The 21,060-nt window shown below is 43.7% G+C and overlaps 1 protein-coding gene across 1 annotated transcript in view; it reads right to left on the minus strand.

Moving 5' to 3' along the window:
• Positions 1-2,969: 2,969 nt before the first annotated feature.
• Positions 2,970-21,060, minus strand: part of PEPD (peptidase D) — a gene marked incomplete at its 5' end in the record, with an annotated part of 129,754 nt that continues 111,663 nt past the window's right edge. Inside the window, 2 exons of the mRNA XM_015639564.2 lie at positions 2,970-3,630; positions 11,492-11,683. Of these exons, the coding sequence (XP_015495050.2) occupies positions 3,481-3,630; positions 11,492-11,683 (342 nt within the window). The remainder of the gene's footprint in view (positions 3,631-11,491; positions 11,684-21,060) is intronic.

Here is a 21,060-nt window from a genome sequence, read left to right on the forward strand (position 1 = left end):
CCACACAGCTCCAGCCACAGCCTTGCCTGGCACGGGGACAGCAGTCCCTGGCCTTGGGGCCAGCAGGACAAGGATCCCTGGCCTTGGGAACACCAGGACAAGGATCCTTGACCTTTGTGACACCAGGACAATGATCCCTGGCCTTGGCTGACACTGGAACAAGAATCCCTGTCCTCGACTGGCACCAGGACAATGATCCTTGTCCTTGGCTGGCACCAGGTCAAGGCCTGGGAGGAGCAATGGGCTCAGAAGCACCTCACTGCCTCGATTACAACAAATCAATGTTTTAAAGGTTCCCTCAGTGAGAGGCTGGTTACAACAACGGGGTCACTCATTCTAAACCCCCACCTGCCAAAGTAGCTGCAAGGACCAAAGGCAGTTTCCCCCAGGGTGAAGCAGCCCAGGCTGTGAGGCAGCAAAGTACCTCCATCTCACCCCTCTACTGCAAGGCACAGAAAATTTCAGTGCAGACCTAGAAAATTTTCCTTTTGACACATTATTCTTAACTCCAGTCTGTGACAGAATCCAGTGCCTGTCAGTACTGACAGAGTTAGAGCACCCCACATTTGACCAGGAAAGCTGGTTCCCATTTTCTGGCTGTCCCGTTAGGGGAAGGGCTCTGCCGGAGCCCCCAGGAGCGCTCCTGGAACTGCTCTGTGGCTGCAGCAGGTCATGGGCAGGTAAATCCAGAGCGCACCCAACCCCAGGGAGCTGAAGCAGTTTGCTGAAGCAATTTACATGTATCATTTCTGAAGTGCTCAGACGTTTCTAAAGGTACAAATTTGCTCAGCATAAGATACATTCTGTTATTTTGGAGCCAACTCTTTCTTTGTGCCAAGGGAAAAAGGCATTTGGGAAAACATGATGGTAAGAGTATAAAATATCTTAGTCAAAAAGAAAATTTGCCATAACCTGTACTTTCACCCCATTAATACACTTTAAATTATTAAACACCACTTTTTAATGTATTAAATATCACTCTGCCTTTTTAAAAAAGGTTTATTCCCTCTCTCCTCCCCAATTTAGGAGAAAAGGTCTAATCCACTTTTTGTTTAAGTGGATAAAAATGATCATAATTACAGAACAAACTTCTGGAACGAAGGATGAAATTTACATTCACCAAGTTGGTGGGCCTGCTGAAGGAAAATGGGAGAGCGAGGAGCATCCCCAGCCGGGCTGGCAGAGCAGGAGCTCCCCGGGCTCCGCGTGCGGCCGCGCCCCAAACAGAACCGGTTGTGCCTCCTGCGCTGCCCGACCTGTTCTGCAGCAGCACAGAACATCTGCTGGGATCCTGCACAGCCTGCACATCAACTGCAAACACTTCCAAAGCTCTCCTCTCCAAATCTGCTCAGTGTTGCTATAAAACAGCGGCTGCTGCTGAACCCCAGCAAGAGCAGCTTTTGGAGTGCCCAGAGCACGGAGCCATCCCCTGGGTGGGTTCTGAGCCTGCCACAGGAAAACTCTCAGCTCTGGAGGGAGCAGGCTGAGGCCACGAGCACTGCTTTGCACTGAAAAAATCTGAGTTTTGGGGACAGATGAGTTCAGAGCAGTGCCAGGATAGTCCCAGTGTTCACACCTGCAGGGCCACCAAGGCAAAGCCTGATGTCCTTGTGCAGGTACTGACTAAGTTTCAGAGGTGGAAGAATCCAGACACCACAGCAGGAACTTCAGTGCAGCAGCACATTTTAATGATAGCCCATCCAAAATAAAACAGCAACTCAGACTGCTGAGAAAGACAAACAGGAACAGCACACAGCTGATGAATCTCACACCTCCCTTCCTGAAAAAAACTGCTTCCCTTCAAAGTCAAGAATTCCTACACTTGCCCCTTTTAAACCAATGTCAAGAAACCCCTAAAAAAATGTAAAAAGGCTTATTTATTGACTGAGTGACGTGAATGAAGTCCTCTGGATGGTTTCACAATGTTTCTTTGGTCTCTCACATGAAGTTTCCTGCATAGCAGTGGATCACCAGGCTGTTGGAATGAAGAGCAGGTTCTTGTCACACAAACCAACCCGCTGAGCAAAAAGAGTTCTCTGAGAGCAATGTATATGATGCTTTTTAAGGAAATGATTTCAGGCCTAAATCCAGTCCTGGGGAGGCACAGAGGCAGCAGTGGTTTCTGTCCCCATCCCAGCCTGTGTTGTGCTGTGCCCCCCCAGGGCTCTCAGTGGATCCTGTTCCCCACCGTGGCCTGATGTGAGCAGCAGAACTGAGCTGCTCTCACCGAGGTGCTGAGGTACCAACCCAGCCAATCCCTTCAGGAAATCCTCACCTGGCAGGCAGTGGCACCCAGGCTCTGATGCTCTGCTGTGGCCTCAGCTCCCCCCAGCACAGCACAGGGATGATCTGAAGTGGCTTTGCAGTCAAACTGCAGCAGAATCTGAATATTGAACAGTTCTGATGTGTATGTAGAGTGAGAAAGACTATTTTTATCTAGTTACCAGCACCTAGTGCTATTCTATGATGCAAGGATGATTATGATGCATAGTATTTATTATCCTGCAAGCTGATGAATACTTACAGTAAAGAAAAACTTTTCTTGGTAATTTAAACCTTGCAAGAGTGAAAAATCATTTTGTGACCAATATTAATGTTTGTAAGGTACCCAAATAAAACTTACATGATTTCATTCTGAACAGTCTTAACACTGAACTGTTAAAAACAACTCTTATCATGCTGCACAGCATATGCTGCTGAATGACCACGAGCCCTGCAGCAAAGATATTCCCTTCTTTCAACTTTTAAGGGTCACAAACACCATAGCAATCTATGTTTTTAAGGAAAAAATAGATGAACAAATCTAATGGGCATGGGGTTGTGTGTGAAGAATCAGTACAGCCACTCTCCAGAGCAGAAAACTCTGGCTAGACTAGGGTCAAACTTTGCAGAGCACAAATTGGTAGTAGGGTCAGATAAAGAAGCAGGAACTGGAGTAGAAAAGCATAATGACCACAAAGTTGCCAACATAAATTATGCCAAGGTGAATTTTAATAAAAATTTGATTCTTACTGAGTGGATACAGATCCATAAGAAAAATATGTGTCATTATGTCCACTGAGAACAACTGATTTTTATTTCTGTTTTCCACAGCACTTGTGATGAAGTTTAAAGAAGAACTTCAGAGTGTTACAATTGCTGATAGATTTCAGATATTCCATTTGGTATTTTAGAGTCCCAATCATCAAAATTCAGATTTAATTGCAAGATACATCTGAGCTGAGATCTGACAGAAGTACAAGCCCCAATGATAAGGCAGCAGGGCTATTTAGCTGCCACTTGGTCATGTAAACTGCTGACTGCAAGCAGCAGTTGAGTTACCTGGGCCCTCTACCTTCATTTTTAATACAGGAATTATTCCAGCTAATAGCCTGCCTGCCTCTCTTGCTATTAAGAATTAGATGCATTTTATTTTATATGCGGCAGCATTAAGTCAGAATGATGGCTGATTAGGTGAGGCAGTATCTGTCATCCTGGAGGTTACTGCCTTTGGCTGGAGAGGCAGTCAAATGATTTGGCACCACTCTGGCCTTCTGCCATGAAAGCCTCTATTTCCTCCACGGTCCGTGGGACACACGTGAGCAGCTCCATGCCCGTGGCTGTCACCGCGATGTCGTCCTCGATGCGCACCTGCACGGGAGCACACGGTTACTGGGGAGCAGCCAGGGCAGCAGCCAGGCTGAGCACCTCACTGCCAGCAGGGAATGGTCTGTGAGCACCAGCAGGGAATGGTCTGTGAGAACCAGCATGGAATGGTCTGTGAGAACCAGCAGGGAATGGTCTGTGAGAACCAGCATGGAATGGTCTGTGAGAACCAGCATGGAATGGTCTGTCAGTCACCAGCAGCATGGAATGGTCTGTCAGTCACCAGCAGCATGGAATGGTCTGTCAGTCACCAGCAGCATGGAATGGTCTGTCAGTCACCAGCAGCACCTGGGCAGGGGGCTCTGTGGGCTCCAGCTCCCCTTGGGCCCCTGGCACCTTGCTGGGATCACACAAGTTTGGTGGTGAGCCCTGGTGTGTGGTGGCCCCTCAGGTTCCTCTGCTGCATTGGGTGCACCAAGGACAGTCTGAGCAAGGTGCTGCAACACTGAGTTCATGCTATGTCCTTCTACAGAGACAGTAAATCTCAGCACCCTGACAGCAGGAACAGTAAAAAGAACATTCTTCCCTGGATTTGCCTCCAGGGAATTAGCACTTGGCTTGCTCAGGACAGTGCCTCCTGACACCCACAGTGTCTGCTCTCAAAGCTGTCCTGGTGCTGAACTGCAATTCAGGTGGCTTCTCTTTGCACCTAAAACTTTTCTCTAAACACAATAAACTTTCAAAGTGAAACTTAGAATATGAAATAGTTGCAGCTGATATTCCAAGCACCGAATTTTGAGTTGATGAGAAAGTTCTAAGCAGGTCAGACATTTCTTTAAAATACAATCACTAAATTTCAAATCCTGGAAGGAAAAAGCAGATCCTCTCAGTTTTTCAACCCTTGCTATTAAAATGAAAAGTGTGCTCCATTTCTGTTTGTCTCTAATCTTCTCTTTCCAGTAAATGTGCCTACCCAGTCATTCCCGTTATCTTATCAGAAGAATGTTGCTAAGTTGCTAAGCTGCAATAAAAGCAATTTTAGTAAGGTGCAAATCCAAGAGAACACAAACCCTGGGTACTCCCACCTTACAATTGCTTTAATTGTTTCTGACCTCTTGACATTTTCAACTAAAAATAAAGCTGGTTAACATTTGTACTTCTGATTGCAAAATAATCCATTTGTTTAAACAAAATGAGTCATCCAGTCCTTATTAAACTGTTTAATGATGTCTTTGCCAGATTATTTCTTTTACTTGGTATCAAGTTAAGTGTATTATAAAGCAGAATTAAATAAACAAACTCCACTGAGTTTACACATTTATTTTGGACAGCTGTACATTTGAAAGCTGTGAGGCTCTGTGTGCTCAGTGTGCCTGAAAGGCTGCAGAAGAGATCAGCAACACAAGCAGTGACTCTGCACTGGAACAGATTTTACCAGGATGGGCTTTGAAATTCACTGCTTCAAATTTGACTGCTGAGCAAAACATAACCCAAGGATTAGCAGCAGGAGGGTCCCACGGCATCCAAAGGCAAATCCTGCTGTGTGCCTGTCCTGCTGGCTCTTGGGCACAGCCTGCTTGGGTGGACCTTGCCAAAAACCTGCTGGTACCAGGCTGACCCTGCAGGAGTGCCAGAATCCAGGAACACACCTGGCAAAAGCCAAAGCATCACACTGGCAAGCCCAGGCAGTGTAAATGGAGCTGGACACAGAAGTGATGTGGAAAGTAAAAATGATAGTGCAAAAGTAAGTCTGAGAGCAGAGGGAAGGCCAGCCAAAGCTAGAACTGACTCTGCCTACAGAGAGAGCCTTTTCCCAAGCACTGCCAGCTTCACAAAGCTCCCCCTGCTTGAGCTGAAATTCCCCAGCTACAGCGAGGTATCAGCTACAATTCATCTGCTCAACCAGTAACACTAGCAAAAGAGCAAGAAAAATGGTTTGTGTTTTCCAGTCCAGTGTTTCATGCCTTCACTTCTGCACTCTTTGGGAGGATGGACTAACTTAAAAGCAGAGCAGATGAAAGCTGGACCATAGTGGGGAAGAACAACTGGGGCAAGGTGTCTGTCCATGCTGTTCTCTATCTAGGCCACATGAGAAAATCAGGGTGGGGAAGGAGCTGAGAAAGTTAAGAGTGATGAAAGGACCAGGGAAAGGAAAGTGTAGTGACATGAGACAGGATTGACAAGTAATGGACAAAGAGAGCTGGGATTAAGGAGTCCAGGTAGGGAGATGCTGGTGGAGGTGAGAAGTGAGACATCCTGAATGAGTAGAGCACACAGGGGCTGAGCTGCCAAAGGCAGGGAACTGAGAGTGACCAAATGGAGGAGGATGAGGGCCCTGCCCAGTGACTCCTTGTACAGGAGGAGCATTGTTAGGAGACCATGGATCCACAGCTGTCATCAGCTGTGAAAAGTGGGAGAGCCAGTACTTCACATCAGCCTGCTCAGCATCAGCACCTCCAAATGGTCTTTGGGGTGTGGATGGAGGCACAGAGAACCACCAGTCCCTGGGATCACCCAGCACTCCCTAGGAACACACCTCTTCCTTCCCCAGAATCTAACCCTTCCTCTGCTGGATGAATCTCACCTGAAATTGATGCTTGCCACAAGAGAGAAGTCAGATTTCCCATTTTCAATGCATAATTTTTAGTTTGCCTAAAAGCACCATGAGTGCAGAGGAACAGGCCTTCAAGGGGAAGGAAATGGTTTCATTTGCTCTTTTCCTTCACACCCTCCATGCTTCACCCTGAGTTTAAACCCAGCAGCAGCAAGAGGCAGCTTCAGAAGACCTGCAAAACCTTCCCCATAGGAGGAGACCCTGTCATTTGGTCTTGTCTTCTGTCCAAATGGACAAAAGATGCTGGATCTGCCTGGCAAGGCTCACTGGCGTGGGACTGCCTTTCCCAGAAGGGGACAGTGGTTATGAAACTTGCTCTCAGAGCTGTCCCTGTTTGCAGGCTCTTTGTTCATTAGTAGTGCTTGCTCCAGGGCTACAGAGTGGTTTGGAGTTGGGCACTGAAGTGTGAGGCTCACTGCACCCCCAGCTTTCAGAGTGCTCTGTAAAATCCTAGGGGAGGCTTCATTTCTTTGGTGTGAAAAGGCAGACTTTGAAAAACCACTCCCATAAAGTGGCAGTGGCCAGGAATGCCAGGACTGCTCCAAAAATGCCTTTTTCTTATCAAGGGTAGTGGCATGATCTGTCTAGATAGATCTGATTGCACAACTGCCTAGCTCCAGCAACAGCCCATGCGGCTCGTGGTGTCAACTGGACCCAACTGTCCCCAAGTGGGGGCAGAGCCAAGGACAGCACAGGAGTTGAAGACTGGGCTGCTGTCAGCTCTGAACAGCCTCACACTTTGTCCTGACTCACTAACACAGCCACACTCCCCAGAGCCTCCTGTGCTACCTGCCAAGGGAAATGGGGCTGAAGACTTATTAATGTCTTTTGGATGATATATATATACATACAAGGCTTTTGACAAACAAGAAACTATTTTGGCCAATTAAATAATCCAGATTGGCACGATGACAGATCCCAGATGTCAAAAAAGGCAACTGGTGAAACGCCCTCCTTTAAAAAAAATAAATCTATTGATCATTTGTTTGGTTATGGCTGTGGAAAGCAGCAACTATCACTGCAAGACCTCAGAGTGGGACACTTGCCTGGAAATGATGACAGGATGTGGCCATCACACATGGGACCATCCAGAGACGAGCACACGAGTGGCTGGAGGACCTGTGCCTCTGTTCCTACAGCTGCTGTCCTGCAGAGGCAGCTTGTGGAGCCAAGGGAACTCACTCCAACTCAGCCAGCCACCTACCAACAATTTTTAACAGAGCAAACTTATCACGAGCAGAGTTTGACTTCTGTATCTCAGAGAGACTGGTCAGGAGGCAGAGCTGCCACATCACACCCAGCTGCAGGGCTGGGGAAGGCACTTTGCTCTTGTTACTGACAGAGGCTATGCCAAGCTGTTTTCTGTAGGCTCTGTGCTCAGTGAATCCCATCCCATGCTGTAGTCTTCCTGGCACAAGCAGGTTTCATTCACAACCAAGTCCCCATGTCAAGAGAACCTTCCTTTTAAATGTTCACATGTAAATGTTTGCATTTTTATAGAAGAGGATCAATATTAGTAGGGTGAGGCCATGTATTTTATTAGATTAACTGATACAGATGGAAAAAAGCCTCAGGTGCCCATCCAGCACCTGAGCCTTCATCCAGGCTCAAAAAAGCAGCATTAAACTACAAGCTAAATACAGGTTAGAAACAGCTGGTCTTACTTTAACCTAATTAAGTTAATTAGACAAGGGTTTAAATAAGGTTTATAAGCAACTAGCAGTAGTTTTTGTGTCGCCTACACCTATCACTACCCTTGAAGAACTTTTAAAGGAAGTATGTACATTGTGACAACTGCTTTCCTATAAAACTTTTGAAGAAATGCTGTGAAGCACCATTACTGAGATACAATAAGCAATGTTAAAAAGTAGATGAGCGTAATGTCTATTGCCTAATAAACAGTTAATTTCACAGTACAAATTCACCATAAATTCAGAAATCTAATCTTCTGAAAAATAAAAATCAGGACAGAGACAATCATATGTCCCTCTGAACCAAAGGTAGAAGCAGTTAAATATCTTGCTCTTTATTTGGTTAGGATTTATTCTGAGTAAGCAAAGTACTATTGTTTTGAAAAATATTGTAATATTAGCGGATCTTCAAGTTCCTGCTTTGTAAATCTGTTTAATTTTTAAATGAGAACAATCTGTAAACGAAAGAAAGTAATGCATTTAACACCCATCTGTCTTTCAGCATTTTCTCTAAGTTGCATAGTTTTCAGATATTAAGTCTAGTGCTGGTTCTACAAATCCTAGGCAAAAATAAAGCCTGAACAGAGACTGAATGTTAAGGCCAAAAAAAGACTGAATGGCTTTACTGTGTCTTTGAGAAAACATCATATGAACTGCATGAATCAGTAATCAGCTTATGAAGAATGGAAATGTCAAACCCTAAAGAGCAGCATTTGGAGTCAGCATTTCCCCTTCCCTGAGGATTCAGCTGCTTTTCCTGAGCGATACACATGTATGCACATCCCTCTGTTTGCACATCTGTGTTTGTTCAGGAGCCTGTGGGGCAGAGTCCAGGCAGAGCAAAGGTGCCCTGGGCCAGGCACGGTGCCAGCGTCCAGCAGCCCCTGTCCCACAGGAACAATGACCTCGGCAAACTGGACCTTGGTTTTGCAGATGGAGAGCTGAAGAACACAGGACTGAAACGTCCCAAAAGTGGCTGAGGAGGTTTGGGAAGGCCTGACCTCAACAGCTGTCAAGGGAAGAGTTTCAGACAGGGCAAGATCCCCTGAGCACTGCTTGCCTCCCTCTGGTGGGACCCTCTCCTCTGGTGACAGCCCGGATCAGGAGTCCCTGAGCAGCAGGGACAGGGTGAAGGCTGAGCCTGGGGTGAGATGGAGCCACAGAAACCTCACCTGCCCTTCTCCCCTGCTCCTCAATCTCTTCATGGCAGCACAAAGTACAACAAATGCCAACAGTCCTGCCCCTTTCTGGGACACTACAAGAGCTTTGCTTCTCAATGCAGAGACTTGTCATAGTCGAGAAAATTATCCAAAGCCCAAAAAAGATGTGAATTCGAGGTGAATTTATTAAAAATCCACAAATTCCCTGTGTGGACAGACTTAGAATTACAGTGGTGTTACTTCAGTGAATATTAGTTCATTTTTGAAGTGAATTACACTAAAGCAAATTAAGAAGATTTTAATTAGTGCTGAGCTATAGTGCTTTCCTGCAGAGGGAAATGGGCAACTTATTTCTTTTTGTAGAATGCATTTTACTTTTACACTAAAAGGAAGACTGGACTGGCTGTAGTGAACTCTTCAGCTAGAATTGACACCAATACTAGTCCCTGTACTATTAATATTTGTCAGTAAAAACACTGGGCTTTACAAGATCTTTTTTAATCCCATAGGAAGAAAGTTTTCTGGAATGCTTTTGTGAGAATTACTCACTTACTCTGGATAAACTAGAATGAAACATCTTGTTCATAACTAAGCACTATACACAGCAAAAATTGAATCTTTTATTTATGCAGAATCAAGTCAAATTGGTAAAGATGGAAAAACTTATTTTGATTGCATTATAATTCAGCTTTTGTGAAGAATTCAGAAATATTCAGATGTATTCCAGTCTCAGATTTTATTTTCATTCTTCTCCTGGACAAAATCAAGTGACAACATCTGGCTCAGGGTACGTGTGCATTATTATTTTTTCCTTCTAAGTAAAATGTATTGTTCACAGGGGGATCAGAGATTTAGATTTTTGCTCAATCGTTTTTGGGCTGCCCCTTCTTTTAGCAAACTTTGTTGGCTGGCTCTCCTTACAAGTCATCATTACAGGAAGCTAAGCAAAAATGAGGGAACAAAGTTTGCTTGAAGTCTCTGGAACAAAAGTGATCCAGCAACTTATGACCAAGGTAGAGATCCCATGCAACAGGCACACCTCAGGCTGCAGAAATGCAGTGGACATTCACATTTGGGAAAAATGTGGGCTTTGCTGAGCAGTTTCAGGGAAATCTCACCAGGAATCAATTCCATTGCTGAAAAACTCCTACTGAATGTTTACAAGGAAAATGAAGACAGTTAAACCTGTTTCCATTGCAGTGTCAAGATACACAAGCACAGAATGTGCTCAGTTAGAAAATACAGAATTAGCTGCCTTTTGTTCACCAGAACCTCAGTTGTCTGGCTGGAAAATCTTGATAAAGAAACAACACAGAGACAGATAATGCCCCAGACCTCAGCAGTGAATTAAATACCAGCAAGGATAAAGTCCTGTGTCTCTTAATAAGGCTGCACCCACATCATGGGTGGCTGCCCTCGAGCCTGGTTGGCTCACACGATCAGGAATAGCACACACAACTTTTCTGTCAGGGCTGGTGGTTCCAAGGCAGCCCAGACCAAAGTGCTACAGTAATCACCTTCTCAAGGCTGGGGTACAGTGATAAATCAGTCAAAGGCAGCAGCAGACAATTCCTAATGAGTGACTTTTCATAGCAGAAAATCACCACCACTGCCAGTGATTGCTCACTGCACTGACACTTAGCAGAGGAGCCACGGGGAGGATGGGCCATGGCAGCTGCCTGCTCTATCTCCTCTGTGCAGGAACACAGAGGCTCAGAGAACAATGTGGCACCCTTCTGAAATAAAAACCCACTGGGAGTGCTGAATGCTCTGCGAGGGTGGCTTTGAATGGACAGTGGTACAAACAAGGCCCCTGTATTTGCCCAGCAGCTGCTGCATGGCAATGATTGCCCAGATCACCTCTAGCTCCTGTGCACACTGCTGCCTGAGCCTGTCTGGGCACAGGTGCTCTGGAAACCCATCAGCCATTCTTCTGGAAAACAGGGAAGGCTCCCCCAAGACAGCCATTCTGTCAATAATCCTGTAAGAACAATTATTGTTGTTGTTTTCATCTAATGCCACCCCTGCTTAAACAGCATCAGGCTCTTCTGCCCTGGCAGGAAGCACTGGACTGTGCTGCTGTCAAAGAAGCCAACTCTGGACTGCAGAACTCGGTCTCATATTGCACAACACATGTGTTTCACATGTTAGATAAAACACCTACCTGGCAAGCCACTGCATGGTGCTGGCAGAGGATGTTTCAGTCAGTGGGAAAGTATGGATCTATCATTAATCACTAGTATAAAACCACATTAAAAAATGAGAGTAAAACCCCCCAGTTTTTCTGCAGAGCCAAATGGACCAAATGACCCAAGGTGCTGCTTCAGGAACAGCTCTACATGCAGTGCATTACAACTCCCAAAAGACTTCTCCTCAGATACGTCGTGAGGGCGAACGAAGAGAAAAGCGATGAATAAAAACATCCGCTAGGAATGACTCACCCCGCCGAAGCCTCTGAAGCGCTGCAGGACGCTGCTGTTGATGAAGCAGGACTGTGCAGGGTCCTGCAGGGCCTGCTCCAGGAGGTGGTTGATGAAGTAGATGCCCGGCTCGATGGTGAGCACCATGCCCTGCTGCAGGCGGCGGGCGGTGCGCAGGCTCCGCAGCCCCGGCTCCTCGATGCGCTCCACGCCCTGCAGGACACACACTCACCCTCAGACACACCAAGGCAATACGTGGAGGACTTTATATCAAACCCTCCTATGCTGACTGCTCCATAAGACACATAAAATACAAAAAATAATCATCAAGGACTGAAAGTTAGCCATGCAATTGCCTCCCTCCCATCAGTCCTCATTTAGCTTTCACACAGAGCAATGGCCAGTTTTCAACTCAACACCCCAGCTCTATTTCGCACCACAGAAATCCTGGCTTTGGATATGCTTGGTGCAGTTACTCTCTACCTTGAGAGAAATACTGCACCACAAAGCAGAAATAATGACTGGCAGAATTCCTTGCTCTACCCTCCCTTGCAAAGGATGGTATTGTAAGCGACACGCAAATCTTGAAATGCCCCTGCCACGTCATGGCTGAAACAGCTGAACTATGCAGCAGAGAACAATTTCTCCAAGGATATGCAAATACTTGGTCTCACCAAATGTTATTAAAATTACACATTTATGATCTTGATTCAGGAGCAATGAGTCTACACATGACCTCATAAAAGCAGCCCATTTAAACTAAACTTTTGTCAGATTCAGACTTTCAGGCAACACGGTGCTGATTGGTGTTATTAAAAGTTAAGTCAAAACAAGTCCGAACTAGCAAAACATTCTCTTCTTCCCAAAAGCTGGCAAAATAAAATGATATATGAGGATGTGCTTAGTCAAGGAATTAGAAACACTGCAAAGACTAGTTCCAGATATTAATTTTCTTCCCCTCAAATGTGCCAGGTATTGCAATATCAGAATAAATATATCTCAATCCCATCAGCTTCTTGAAAATTCTTTGCAACTGTAGCAAAATTTCCCCAACAAATTATGGTAATGACCCATGAACTGCTCACAGGCCCACCAAAGTGAGCAATGAGGATTGCAATGTGCAATCCTGCACACACACTCTGCTCATAGAACATTTAGCCAGCGAGTCAGAGGTTAACACATCTGCGAGATCACAGCATTATTTATCTGCTCTCCACGGAGCTTTCCCAAATCCCACTTCTGGCCACAGCCACGGTGCTTTCCCTCGCTGGCTGAAGGGGTAACTGGTGTCAGCATCACTGTCAGCATGAGTGGCATCACGAGGATGAAGCTTCCCCTTTCTCCCAGACAAAGCCAGCCCGCGGTGCTGGGGCAGCACAGCCGAGCTCCCGCGGCTCTGCCAGGCCAGGGCAGAAATCACCCATGTTTTCATCCTACTGCATCATTCCCTCCTCAGAGAGGACACAGCCCTGCACCTCAGAGTGGACACAGCCCTGCAGTGCTGTTTGCTCCTCTCTGAGCTCAGGGAAGGCCTGTTTTATAGAAACTCTGCTTTGCTTTGTGCTCACTGGTCACCCAAGCACTGCTGGGGCTGCTTTTGTTCCCTTGGCAGAGCCCATGCTGGTCCAATGTACAGCATCTTACAGCAGCCAAGATTTCTAAGCTAACCAGCCTGGACATTTGGACATAGGTTTGCCCATTTTGATTGTGTGTTTGATATGCTTTATGTCATATGTTTGATTTGGACTTTGCAGAGCACTATATATTACACCAAAATAGGAAAACATGGTTTTGTTTTACTGAGCCTAGGAAACAAGAATACTGTGATATTAAGCAAGGCATTTTGAATTTGTATTCTTATCAAAACCCAAAGAAAATCAATATATTTCTAAACTTGAAACAATAACTGCACTGAAATGGAGCCATTTTTTCTCTCATACTGCCCCTTGGGGTTTGGCATTTCACACATTCATTGTAATGTGTAAAGGAAATGAGGGCATCCAATCTTGTGGATTAATCTCTCCATGAGCTGTAAACAATTAGATTAGTGTCTGGACCTTTTGGTGCCTTGCCAACTATCTATCGGCTACTTTACAACAAACAACCCATATTTGGCTTTTAAGTACACTTCTCAATTCCACTTGTAAATGCCTTTTTCAAGGCAGTCAATCCAAGACAGATGCTAGAAAGACAAATACAGAGTGAGGAAAACAATTGCAAACATCCTCTAAAGGCAGCCCTGGCACAGCATCCCTATTTTTTTGCCTTTACTTAAAAAAATTGGTGTTTAACATCAGGTGTGACAATAAAGCCTGAGCTTTTATTTACCAATGTACAGCTGCTGAAGCAATGGCAGGCATTTTGTCTAGACTGCTTGCAGGCTGATACTGCTTTTAGCTCTTGCTTCAAGAAGCTAACAGCAACTCAGGAACAAGACCCAAAATGCACATTTGGATTTGTCTCTCAGCAATGCAGGGAGACTGCCCAAGGCACCTGAATATTGCTGCTCACACAAAAGCAAAATTTTAACTTCTCTGCGAGGAATTTGCTAAGTCTATTTGCTATTCCCCCCATCATATCCCAGTGCTGGGTTGTGCTGGCTGCAGGTTTCCTCTCCAGGTCTTTGGATTCTGCAGGCACTGAAGCAGCTGTATCCCTAACATGAAAGCATCTCTAGCAGGCCTTCAAAGAGAGGGTAACATTGCTCAGCTATCCAGAGCTGAAAAGCAAGCAGGACAGCAGTGGGTGGCCTTGTCCCTTTGACCAGAGGCTAGCAGGGTGCTCACCAGGGGATGTGTGAAATGGCTGAAGAGAGACAGGTTCTGGCTGTGGCTTGTATGTGGCCACTCACACTTGGAGCAGAGGACAACCCCAACCCAGTTTGCTGCGAGGCTGAAGGGCAAAAGGAGCTGGCACAGGAACTTAGCAGAGAGGGGCCAGTGACCAAGCTGGGCAGATGACAAAATCCCTTCTTCTGAGGACAGTGCTGGATTAAAACACACATCAGACTGTGGCTCCAGCATCCCAAGTGACATCTGATCTCGGCACTCATGGCCACCTTGGTAGCCACCACACTCATCAGGTCCAGGGGCTGACAACTCTCAGTCTGCTGTGGCTGCTTATGGAGAGCAGGACAAATGGAGGACTCTTTAATGACTGAAACACCACAATGCCCAAACAGAAGATGATGGGTCTGAAACAAGACTTGCCATTTTTCATCAAGTCAAACTCTCTTGGGAGCAAAGCCCGACAGGCCAACCTTGCACTGCCATTTGTCAGTGAGAATCTTCTGCCATCAGTGGATTTCCTTCTTGGAGGAGGAACCTTCCCTACACCTCACAGCTTTGTTTTCAACAATGACCATGATGTTGTTCTGCTGTCAGATGAAATGAAGAGTGAAAATGTGAGTGCTGGTTCAGCAGCTGTGTGGGTACCTGTTTCTAGCACCATTATATCCTGGAGGCCTGGCCACTGAGCAGGAGCCTTCTCACAGTGCTGCACACAGAGAAAGTATAAGCTGATACTTTCCCCCCCAAAAGTGTACAGAATAGTCCATTAAATATTAATGGCATCTAAAAAGTGACTTGCAGTTATATTCTGTGAAAATAAAATTTTGAATAACTGTTTATTATTCCGTATATTGCAACAACAGACTATATCTGAAATTGTTTTCTAAGACTGACTTTATTTGGAGGTTGTGCTCACATTTTAAGATTGAGGCACTCCACCCCCAGTAAGCACAGATGTATGACACTGTCATTTGTGACTGTACTCCTGCCAAGAACATTGGATTCCAATTAATGGTTCATCTAAGGTAACAAAAACCAGCATGGCTAGGCAATAAGGACTGTCAAGGGAACAAGAGAATTATTATGTAAACTGATTTTATTACTATGTAAGCAAAATAAAAGTTCAAATTAAGTGTAAAGTAATACAAAATATTACTATTTTTGGAATAAGCAGGGAATTAGGAAGTATGCAAATCTGCCTATTTCCCAGAAAAAGGGCTGTGGAAGACTAGAATTTGCAATATCCCCAGAATATCTCAGTATAAAGATAAACTACTGCTTGCTCCTAAGCAACTCAATGGGTAATATGAACCATTCATGATACACAATGGAGTTCATGGAAGAACTCCACTGTGTATCATGCTGGATCTTGTTCCACGGGCAGCATCTACCAGGCAAAGCAATCAGAAGCAGAGGCAGCTCCAGACCCACTCAGGCCTGATCCTGGGTTTGTTTTTGGATCAGAAGAAAACCCCAGGTGCTGTCCAAAGCTGCACAAGGGCACCCAACCTGCCAAAACCAGGGGCTGCAAGCTGGCATCACCCCAAAATTTCCTCAAGCCAGTGATGGCAACAAACCCCAGCCACGGCAGAAACACCTGAGGTACTCAAGCTGCAAATACTGAACCACAGTAAAAGATTCATTAGTGACACAATCTAGTTTCACATTCTATTTTCCAGCTAAATCATCACAGAACTTTTTGGAGCCTGACAGACTGTCCCAGTTGGAACACATCCAGTACAGTGAAGCCCTAACCACTTTACCAAGCTAAGTGCAATCAAGTATTTAAATTAATTGGAATACTAACATTATATTTAGATAATATGAAATGAGGACCAAAGTGAAATCTCAGCTCTTTTACTCTTCCCTATTCTCCCACTGCATATACCTAACTTCCAATTAGCTCATTTAATGTAAAAAGAACAGAGCTCTGTGCAGCTAGGAAAATAAAAGTCTCAAATTCCATTTCACGTGTCTCCTGCTCCCTTCTCTCTAAGCCTTGTTTCACTTGCTGAGTGCTGCTAATGAAGATTAGTTTATTCAATCTATCCTGCTTTTCCCCAGCAGCCTGAGCTGCCTGTAGTCACCTGAAGGAACTGCTGTCAGTCCTGCCTTTGAAATCAGCAGCAGGTTACAGCAGAATGTGCCCCAAGCACCACATATCACTCGTGGCATTTGCAAATCAAAGCTCCCACTTCTGCAGGAGAATCTAATTATTAGCTGGAGCTTTTGGGACACAGCTCAAAGTTAATATTGGGGGAATAGAGAACTGGTGATGTTTAACTGGCTATTTGGACTATATAACACTTGAAGTGTTTTCTTCTTTTTCTATGTATTAAGCATGGCATCAGGTTTAAGTTACCTAATAACTTTCCTGTCATTGCAGGGAATGAGGAAAAATCATCTGCCACTTATTTGAAGCACTGCTGCCTCATAATTCAGCTGGAGCTGAATTTCAGTCTATCACTACAGCATGGTTCTGAGCAGAACTCCCCATATAAATTTTTGCTTTCTGATCCTCTGATGTTACCAAGCTCCAGTGTTATCATAATGGAAATAACATATGGACTATACTTTTCCTCTTTTCTTAGAACCTAAGTTTGAGAAAAAAAGAGATAGCAAATCATTAACCTGGAAGATGAGGAGAATATTTAGAAGAAATTTATATGAATTTTATGAGAAATGAGAGAAAGAATTGCAAAAGCTACCAACAACACTGTTTTAAAATGAAACCAAGACAAGCACCATTTAAAATCCAATGAACAAATTTCTTGTGACAGACAGAAAGCAGACATAGGCAATAGTCTCAAAAGAAAGGTTTTATCTTTAAATACCATTAGTGAAAATTGTATAGCAAAAACCCCAAAGTATATCAATGATACCTTACTTTTTTTCATGTAATTGAAAGCAGAACTCTACTCTTTTGTTTTTTCTCTCCTACTGCACCTAAAATGAATTGCTCAAAAACACACAAGCTCCATCAGTTGCTGCTAAAATTTCAGAAATATTTGGACAATAAACATTCAGATAAAAACTCTGTTAGCACAAAAAGTCTTTTGCAACAAACTCCAATAATAAGCACCATGAATTTCAGTGCTGCTCTGCATGGAAAGGCAGTTTCCACTCATCTGTTTCCTTCCTGCACACTGCCTGCTCAGTGGCTGGATGTTTTTGCTATATAGGAATTCAAAGAATAAAAAATAAAAAAAGAAAAGAAGGATTCAAGGGGATCCCATGAAGCAGAAACAGTGAGGTTTTTTCTCCTAATCTTTTCTCAAGGTGTACAATCACTTGCAAAACCAAAAGCTAAAACTAATGGAAAGTTTTTCTCCTTTTACTCTTTGTAAAGTGAAGGCACTCTGAGTGCCTTCCATACAGGTTGTTTCATGTTTGCAGGTCCTGGGTAACCAAAGCTGCAGTGAGGCTTTGCAAGGTTATGACAAGTGAAGCAATTTGCACCACCAGGGCCCTACATAACAGCTTTAGGCTTCTTGGTGAATTCACTTCATCCTCTGATTCTTAAAGGAAAAAACATTAATGCATCATTTGCAATGCTAACCACAAAAAAATGAAATCTTCTGCTTCAGCATAGTCGGATACATAAGGAAAGTAGTTTTTGCCAGAACAAGATTATTCCTGTATTCTCCAGTATGTTTGGTGACTTAAATTCCCAGTCAGTCATCTGGGATCTGGGAGCAAGCTTTCTGTTAAAGCCAGACACAGCAGAGATGTTCCCCAAGCATGCACAGGGATGGAAGGGTCTGGGGAACTCCAAAACAGACCTCCAAACTTAATTTGTGATGCAGAATAACAACAAAAGGATCAGCTTTTCATGAGAATGGAATTAAAAATTTAAACCAAGGTAAATCTTATAATTTTAAAAAACAAAACAAAATTAAACTCTTAATTCATAAGATGCGAAAATCACAGTAGTTATTAACCTAACTTAAATTAACTGGCTTATTATTATAGAAAGTCATCAAATGTACTTAGCATTCTTTAGAGCCTTATAGTCAATTAATATAGCATGAAATTGAATCAAGTCAGGCATCCAGAGACACTGAACCTAGATTTAAATGAAAACTTCAGCCTCATCTACCTCAGGGTCTGAAAATTTGGGGCCACCTACCACATTTTCTTCATTGCAACAGGCACAAACCCTCATTTATATCCCATATCGAATTTACCCAGAAACAACTGAAAGAATGTGAGAAAACCATCTCCATGATTAAATTTTCCAGCAGAAGCTAAGCCCAGTGGGGTTTTCACCCTTTGAAGCAAGCTCTGTCTGACTGAGGGCCAGATTTGCTGAAGTGATTAGTACCACTGGGGCTGAGTTTTGAGAGCTGCTTGAGCTGCAGTCGGACCCTCAGAGGAAACAGGAGGATTTTCAAAGCAGAGCTCGGGTTCCCATGGGGAAAATCACAGTCCCCAGGGAGCTCCTGGCTGCTCAGCACCCCTGAAATCCAGCACCTTCACTTCCTTCACTGGGAAACACTGCTGTGAACACTGCTCTCAACACCATCCTAAAATCAGGTTGTCACATTCATTGCTGGCCAAAACCCATTATTTTTTATCACAGCAAAAAATAGGAAGGGAAATGTTATATTTTATACTATCCCAGAGTATAGTTCACAAAAAATCTGCAAGCATTTACAACATTTGTCAAAGAAGAAGAAAGTGCTTGTTCAATGCTGCATGTGAAAGCAGCTTACTGGAAAAGATGAAAACTTATTATTGCCAATTTTGAAAAAAGAAATCTTTGGCTACCAATGAATAACTAATCCAAGCTAACAATGTCTGGAAATAGTTTTTTTGGAACACACAAAACTTTCTGACGGATAAAAATTAGGAAATTAACGTTTATTGTATTATTTCAAATGTAACTGTTTACACTTGAGGAAAATAATGGAATAATATCCACTTGGAAAGTTTTTATTTTTAAAAAATCGTTTGTAATACTCCCAGAAATTCCCTCGGCCAAAAGCAAAGAAGTTGCTTTTTAACCAGCTAGAAAAAAGAACATGATACTATGGGCATGGGCTCAGTGTGCAATAAACACCAAAATGGCTTTATAAAAATCTTTGTGAAGATCTTGCTAGCTGGTAAACATTTAAAAAGCACCACAAATCTCTCCAGAGTGCACTAGATGCCTTCAAAATGTGCTTTTTCGTGAAACAATGAGGCATGGACAATAAGCCTTCTCCCATTTAATCCAGACACGTCCCACACTTGCAGGAAAGGTGCTCAGCTGCTCGTGTTCAGATGAGCAGGGCAGAAGAACATCCCCTGCATCCCTGCACCCTGGGCAGGGACCAGGAGTCCTGTGAGCTCCTCAAGCCCAGAGAAGGCTGAGGAGATCCAGCTCTGACAGGCTCAGGTGTGCCCTGCCCACCCCCAGGTACCTCACCAAAGCCAAAGGGCCTCCTGCTTTGGGGCAGAGAGAAGTGAAGGGTCTACCAGAGATGGAATTAATGCTGCACAGAGAGTTTAAAGAATTAATGAGTTTATTCTGCAGAATGCAGAATTCATCATTTTTCAAACTAAGGTGATGCCATACACCCATCTCTGTGCATTTCTATATGCAAATACAACACATTAACTATTTGTTCATGGGCTTTCATATGTGCTTCATATTCAAGGAATTTGCTATTTAGGATTAGATTTTCAAAGTAAATTATCCATGCAAAAATTCTTCATGTAAGAATGCAGTTGCATGCCAACACAAACAAATTTAGTATTTGCAGGTACAAAATTCTGTGTATTTTTACATAGCTCTGGCATTTTTACACACAGTAAGTACAAAGCTGGAGAGCCTAACTCATTTGACAGTACAGTCCCTACATCCATTTTTATCTGTAACAGGTTGCTCTTTCAAAACTGTGGATAGATCAGTTAGCTTTCAAAAAATGACCCTTAGATTATATAATATACCATAATAACAATTATAAATTCAGTCAAATGAAAACAAAAACTATTGTTGGAAAATTATTCCGTAGCTTGTAGTCCACACTGCTAAAATCTGCTGAGAGATGGAAGGTGTACAGGGTTTATTGCTTCAGTTCTAGAAATCTCCCCTGACAGTAAGGTACCTGCTCTAAAATTAAAGAATACAACTTTTAGGCAAAATCAAGAAGGGTCCTTTGCACTCTTAGAATTCTTCTCACTTGTTCCTAAAATTTAGTTATCTCTTTGCCCTTCTAAGTCTTGAACACACTCCTGGTTTTTCAAGTCCAGCAAATTCAGGGAGGTTATTCACAACACAAGTGAAACAAAGCTAAGCAAAGGCATGCAACAGCAGGGTCCTGGGTTTGAAAGTTTATGAAGTCTCCAAGTGAGCACAGTCCTTGTGCTTTGCTGGATGTCTCCATTTGTACACAAACAGAATGCACTTTGGAGGAACAAAGGGACAAGCATCCATCCTTTTTGTATCAGCTAGTGCAGAAACCTTACAATCAGAATAGGAATGCTTTTGATTTTTGTTTCATTTTTATCGCATGTAAGTTTATTAGTTGATGCTGATACATCATTATCACAATATTGTATGTCAACTGCAATTATATTGTGAATGTTCTATGCTTCTCCCCTGCCTGCAAAACTGAACCAGCCATAGCAGCTGTTTTGTAGCCTAGTCACCCAACATGAACAAGCACCAAAATATGCCTAAACCTCACCTATAAAGTTCTTAGTTTCTTTTGCAGATTCTTGCAAAAGAAAAGATTACATATGAGAGAAGACAAATGATCCATTTTTGTACTGAAAATCCTTAAACAGTTAGCCTCAAATAACTACATCCTAACA

The sequence above is a fragment of the Parus major genome, chromosome 11, assembly GCF_001522545.3.
Source record: "Parus major isolate Abel chromosome 11, Parus_major1.1, whole genome shotgun sequence".
Classification (NCBI taxonomy): domain Eukaryota; kingdom Metazoa; phylum Chordata; class Aves; order Passeriformes; family Paridae; genus Parus; species Parus major.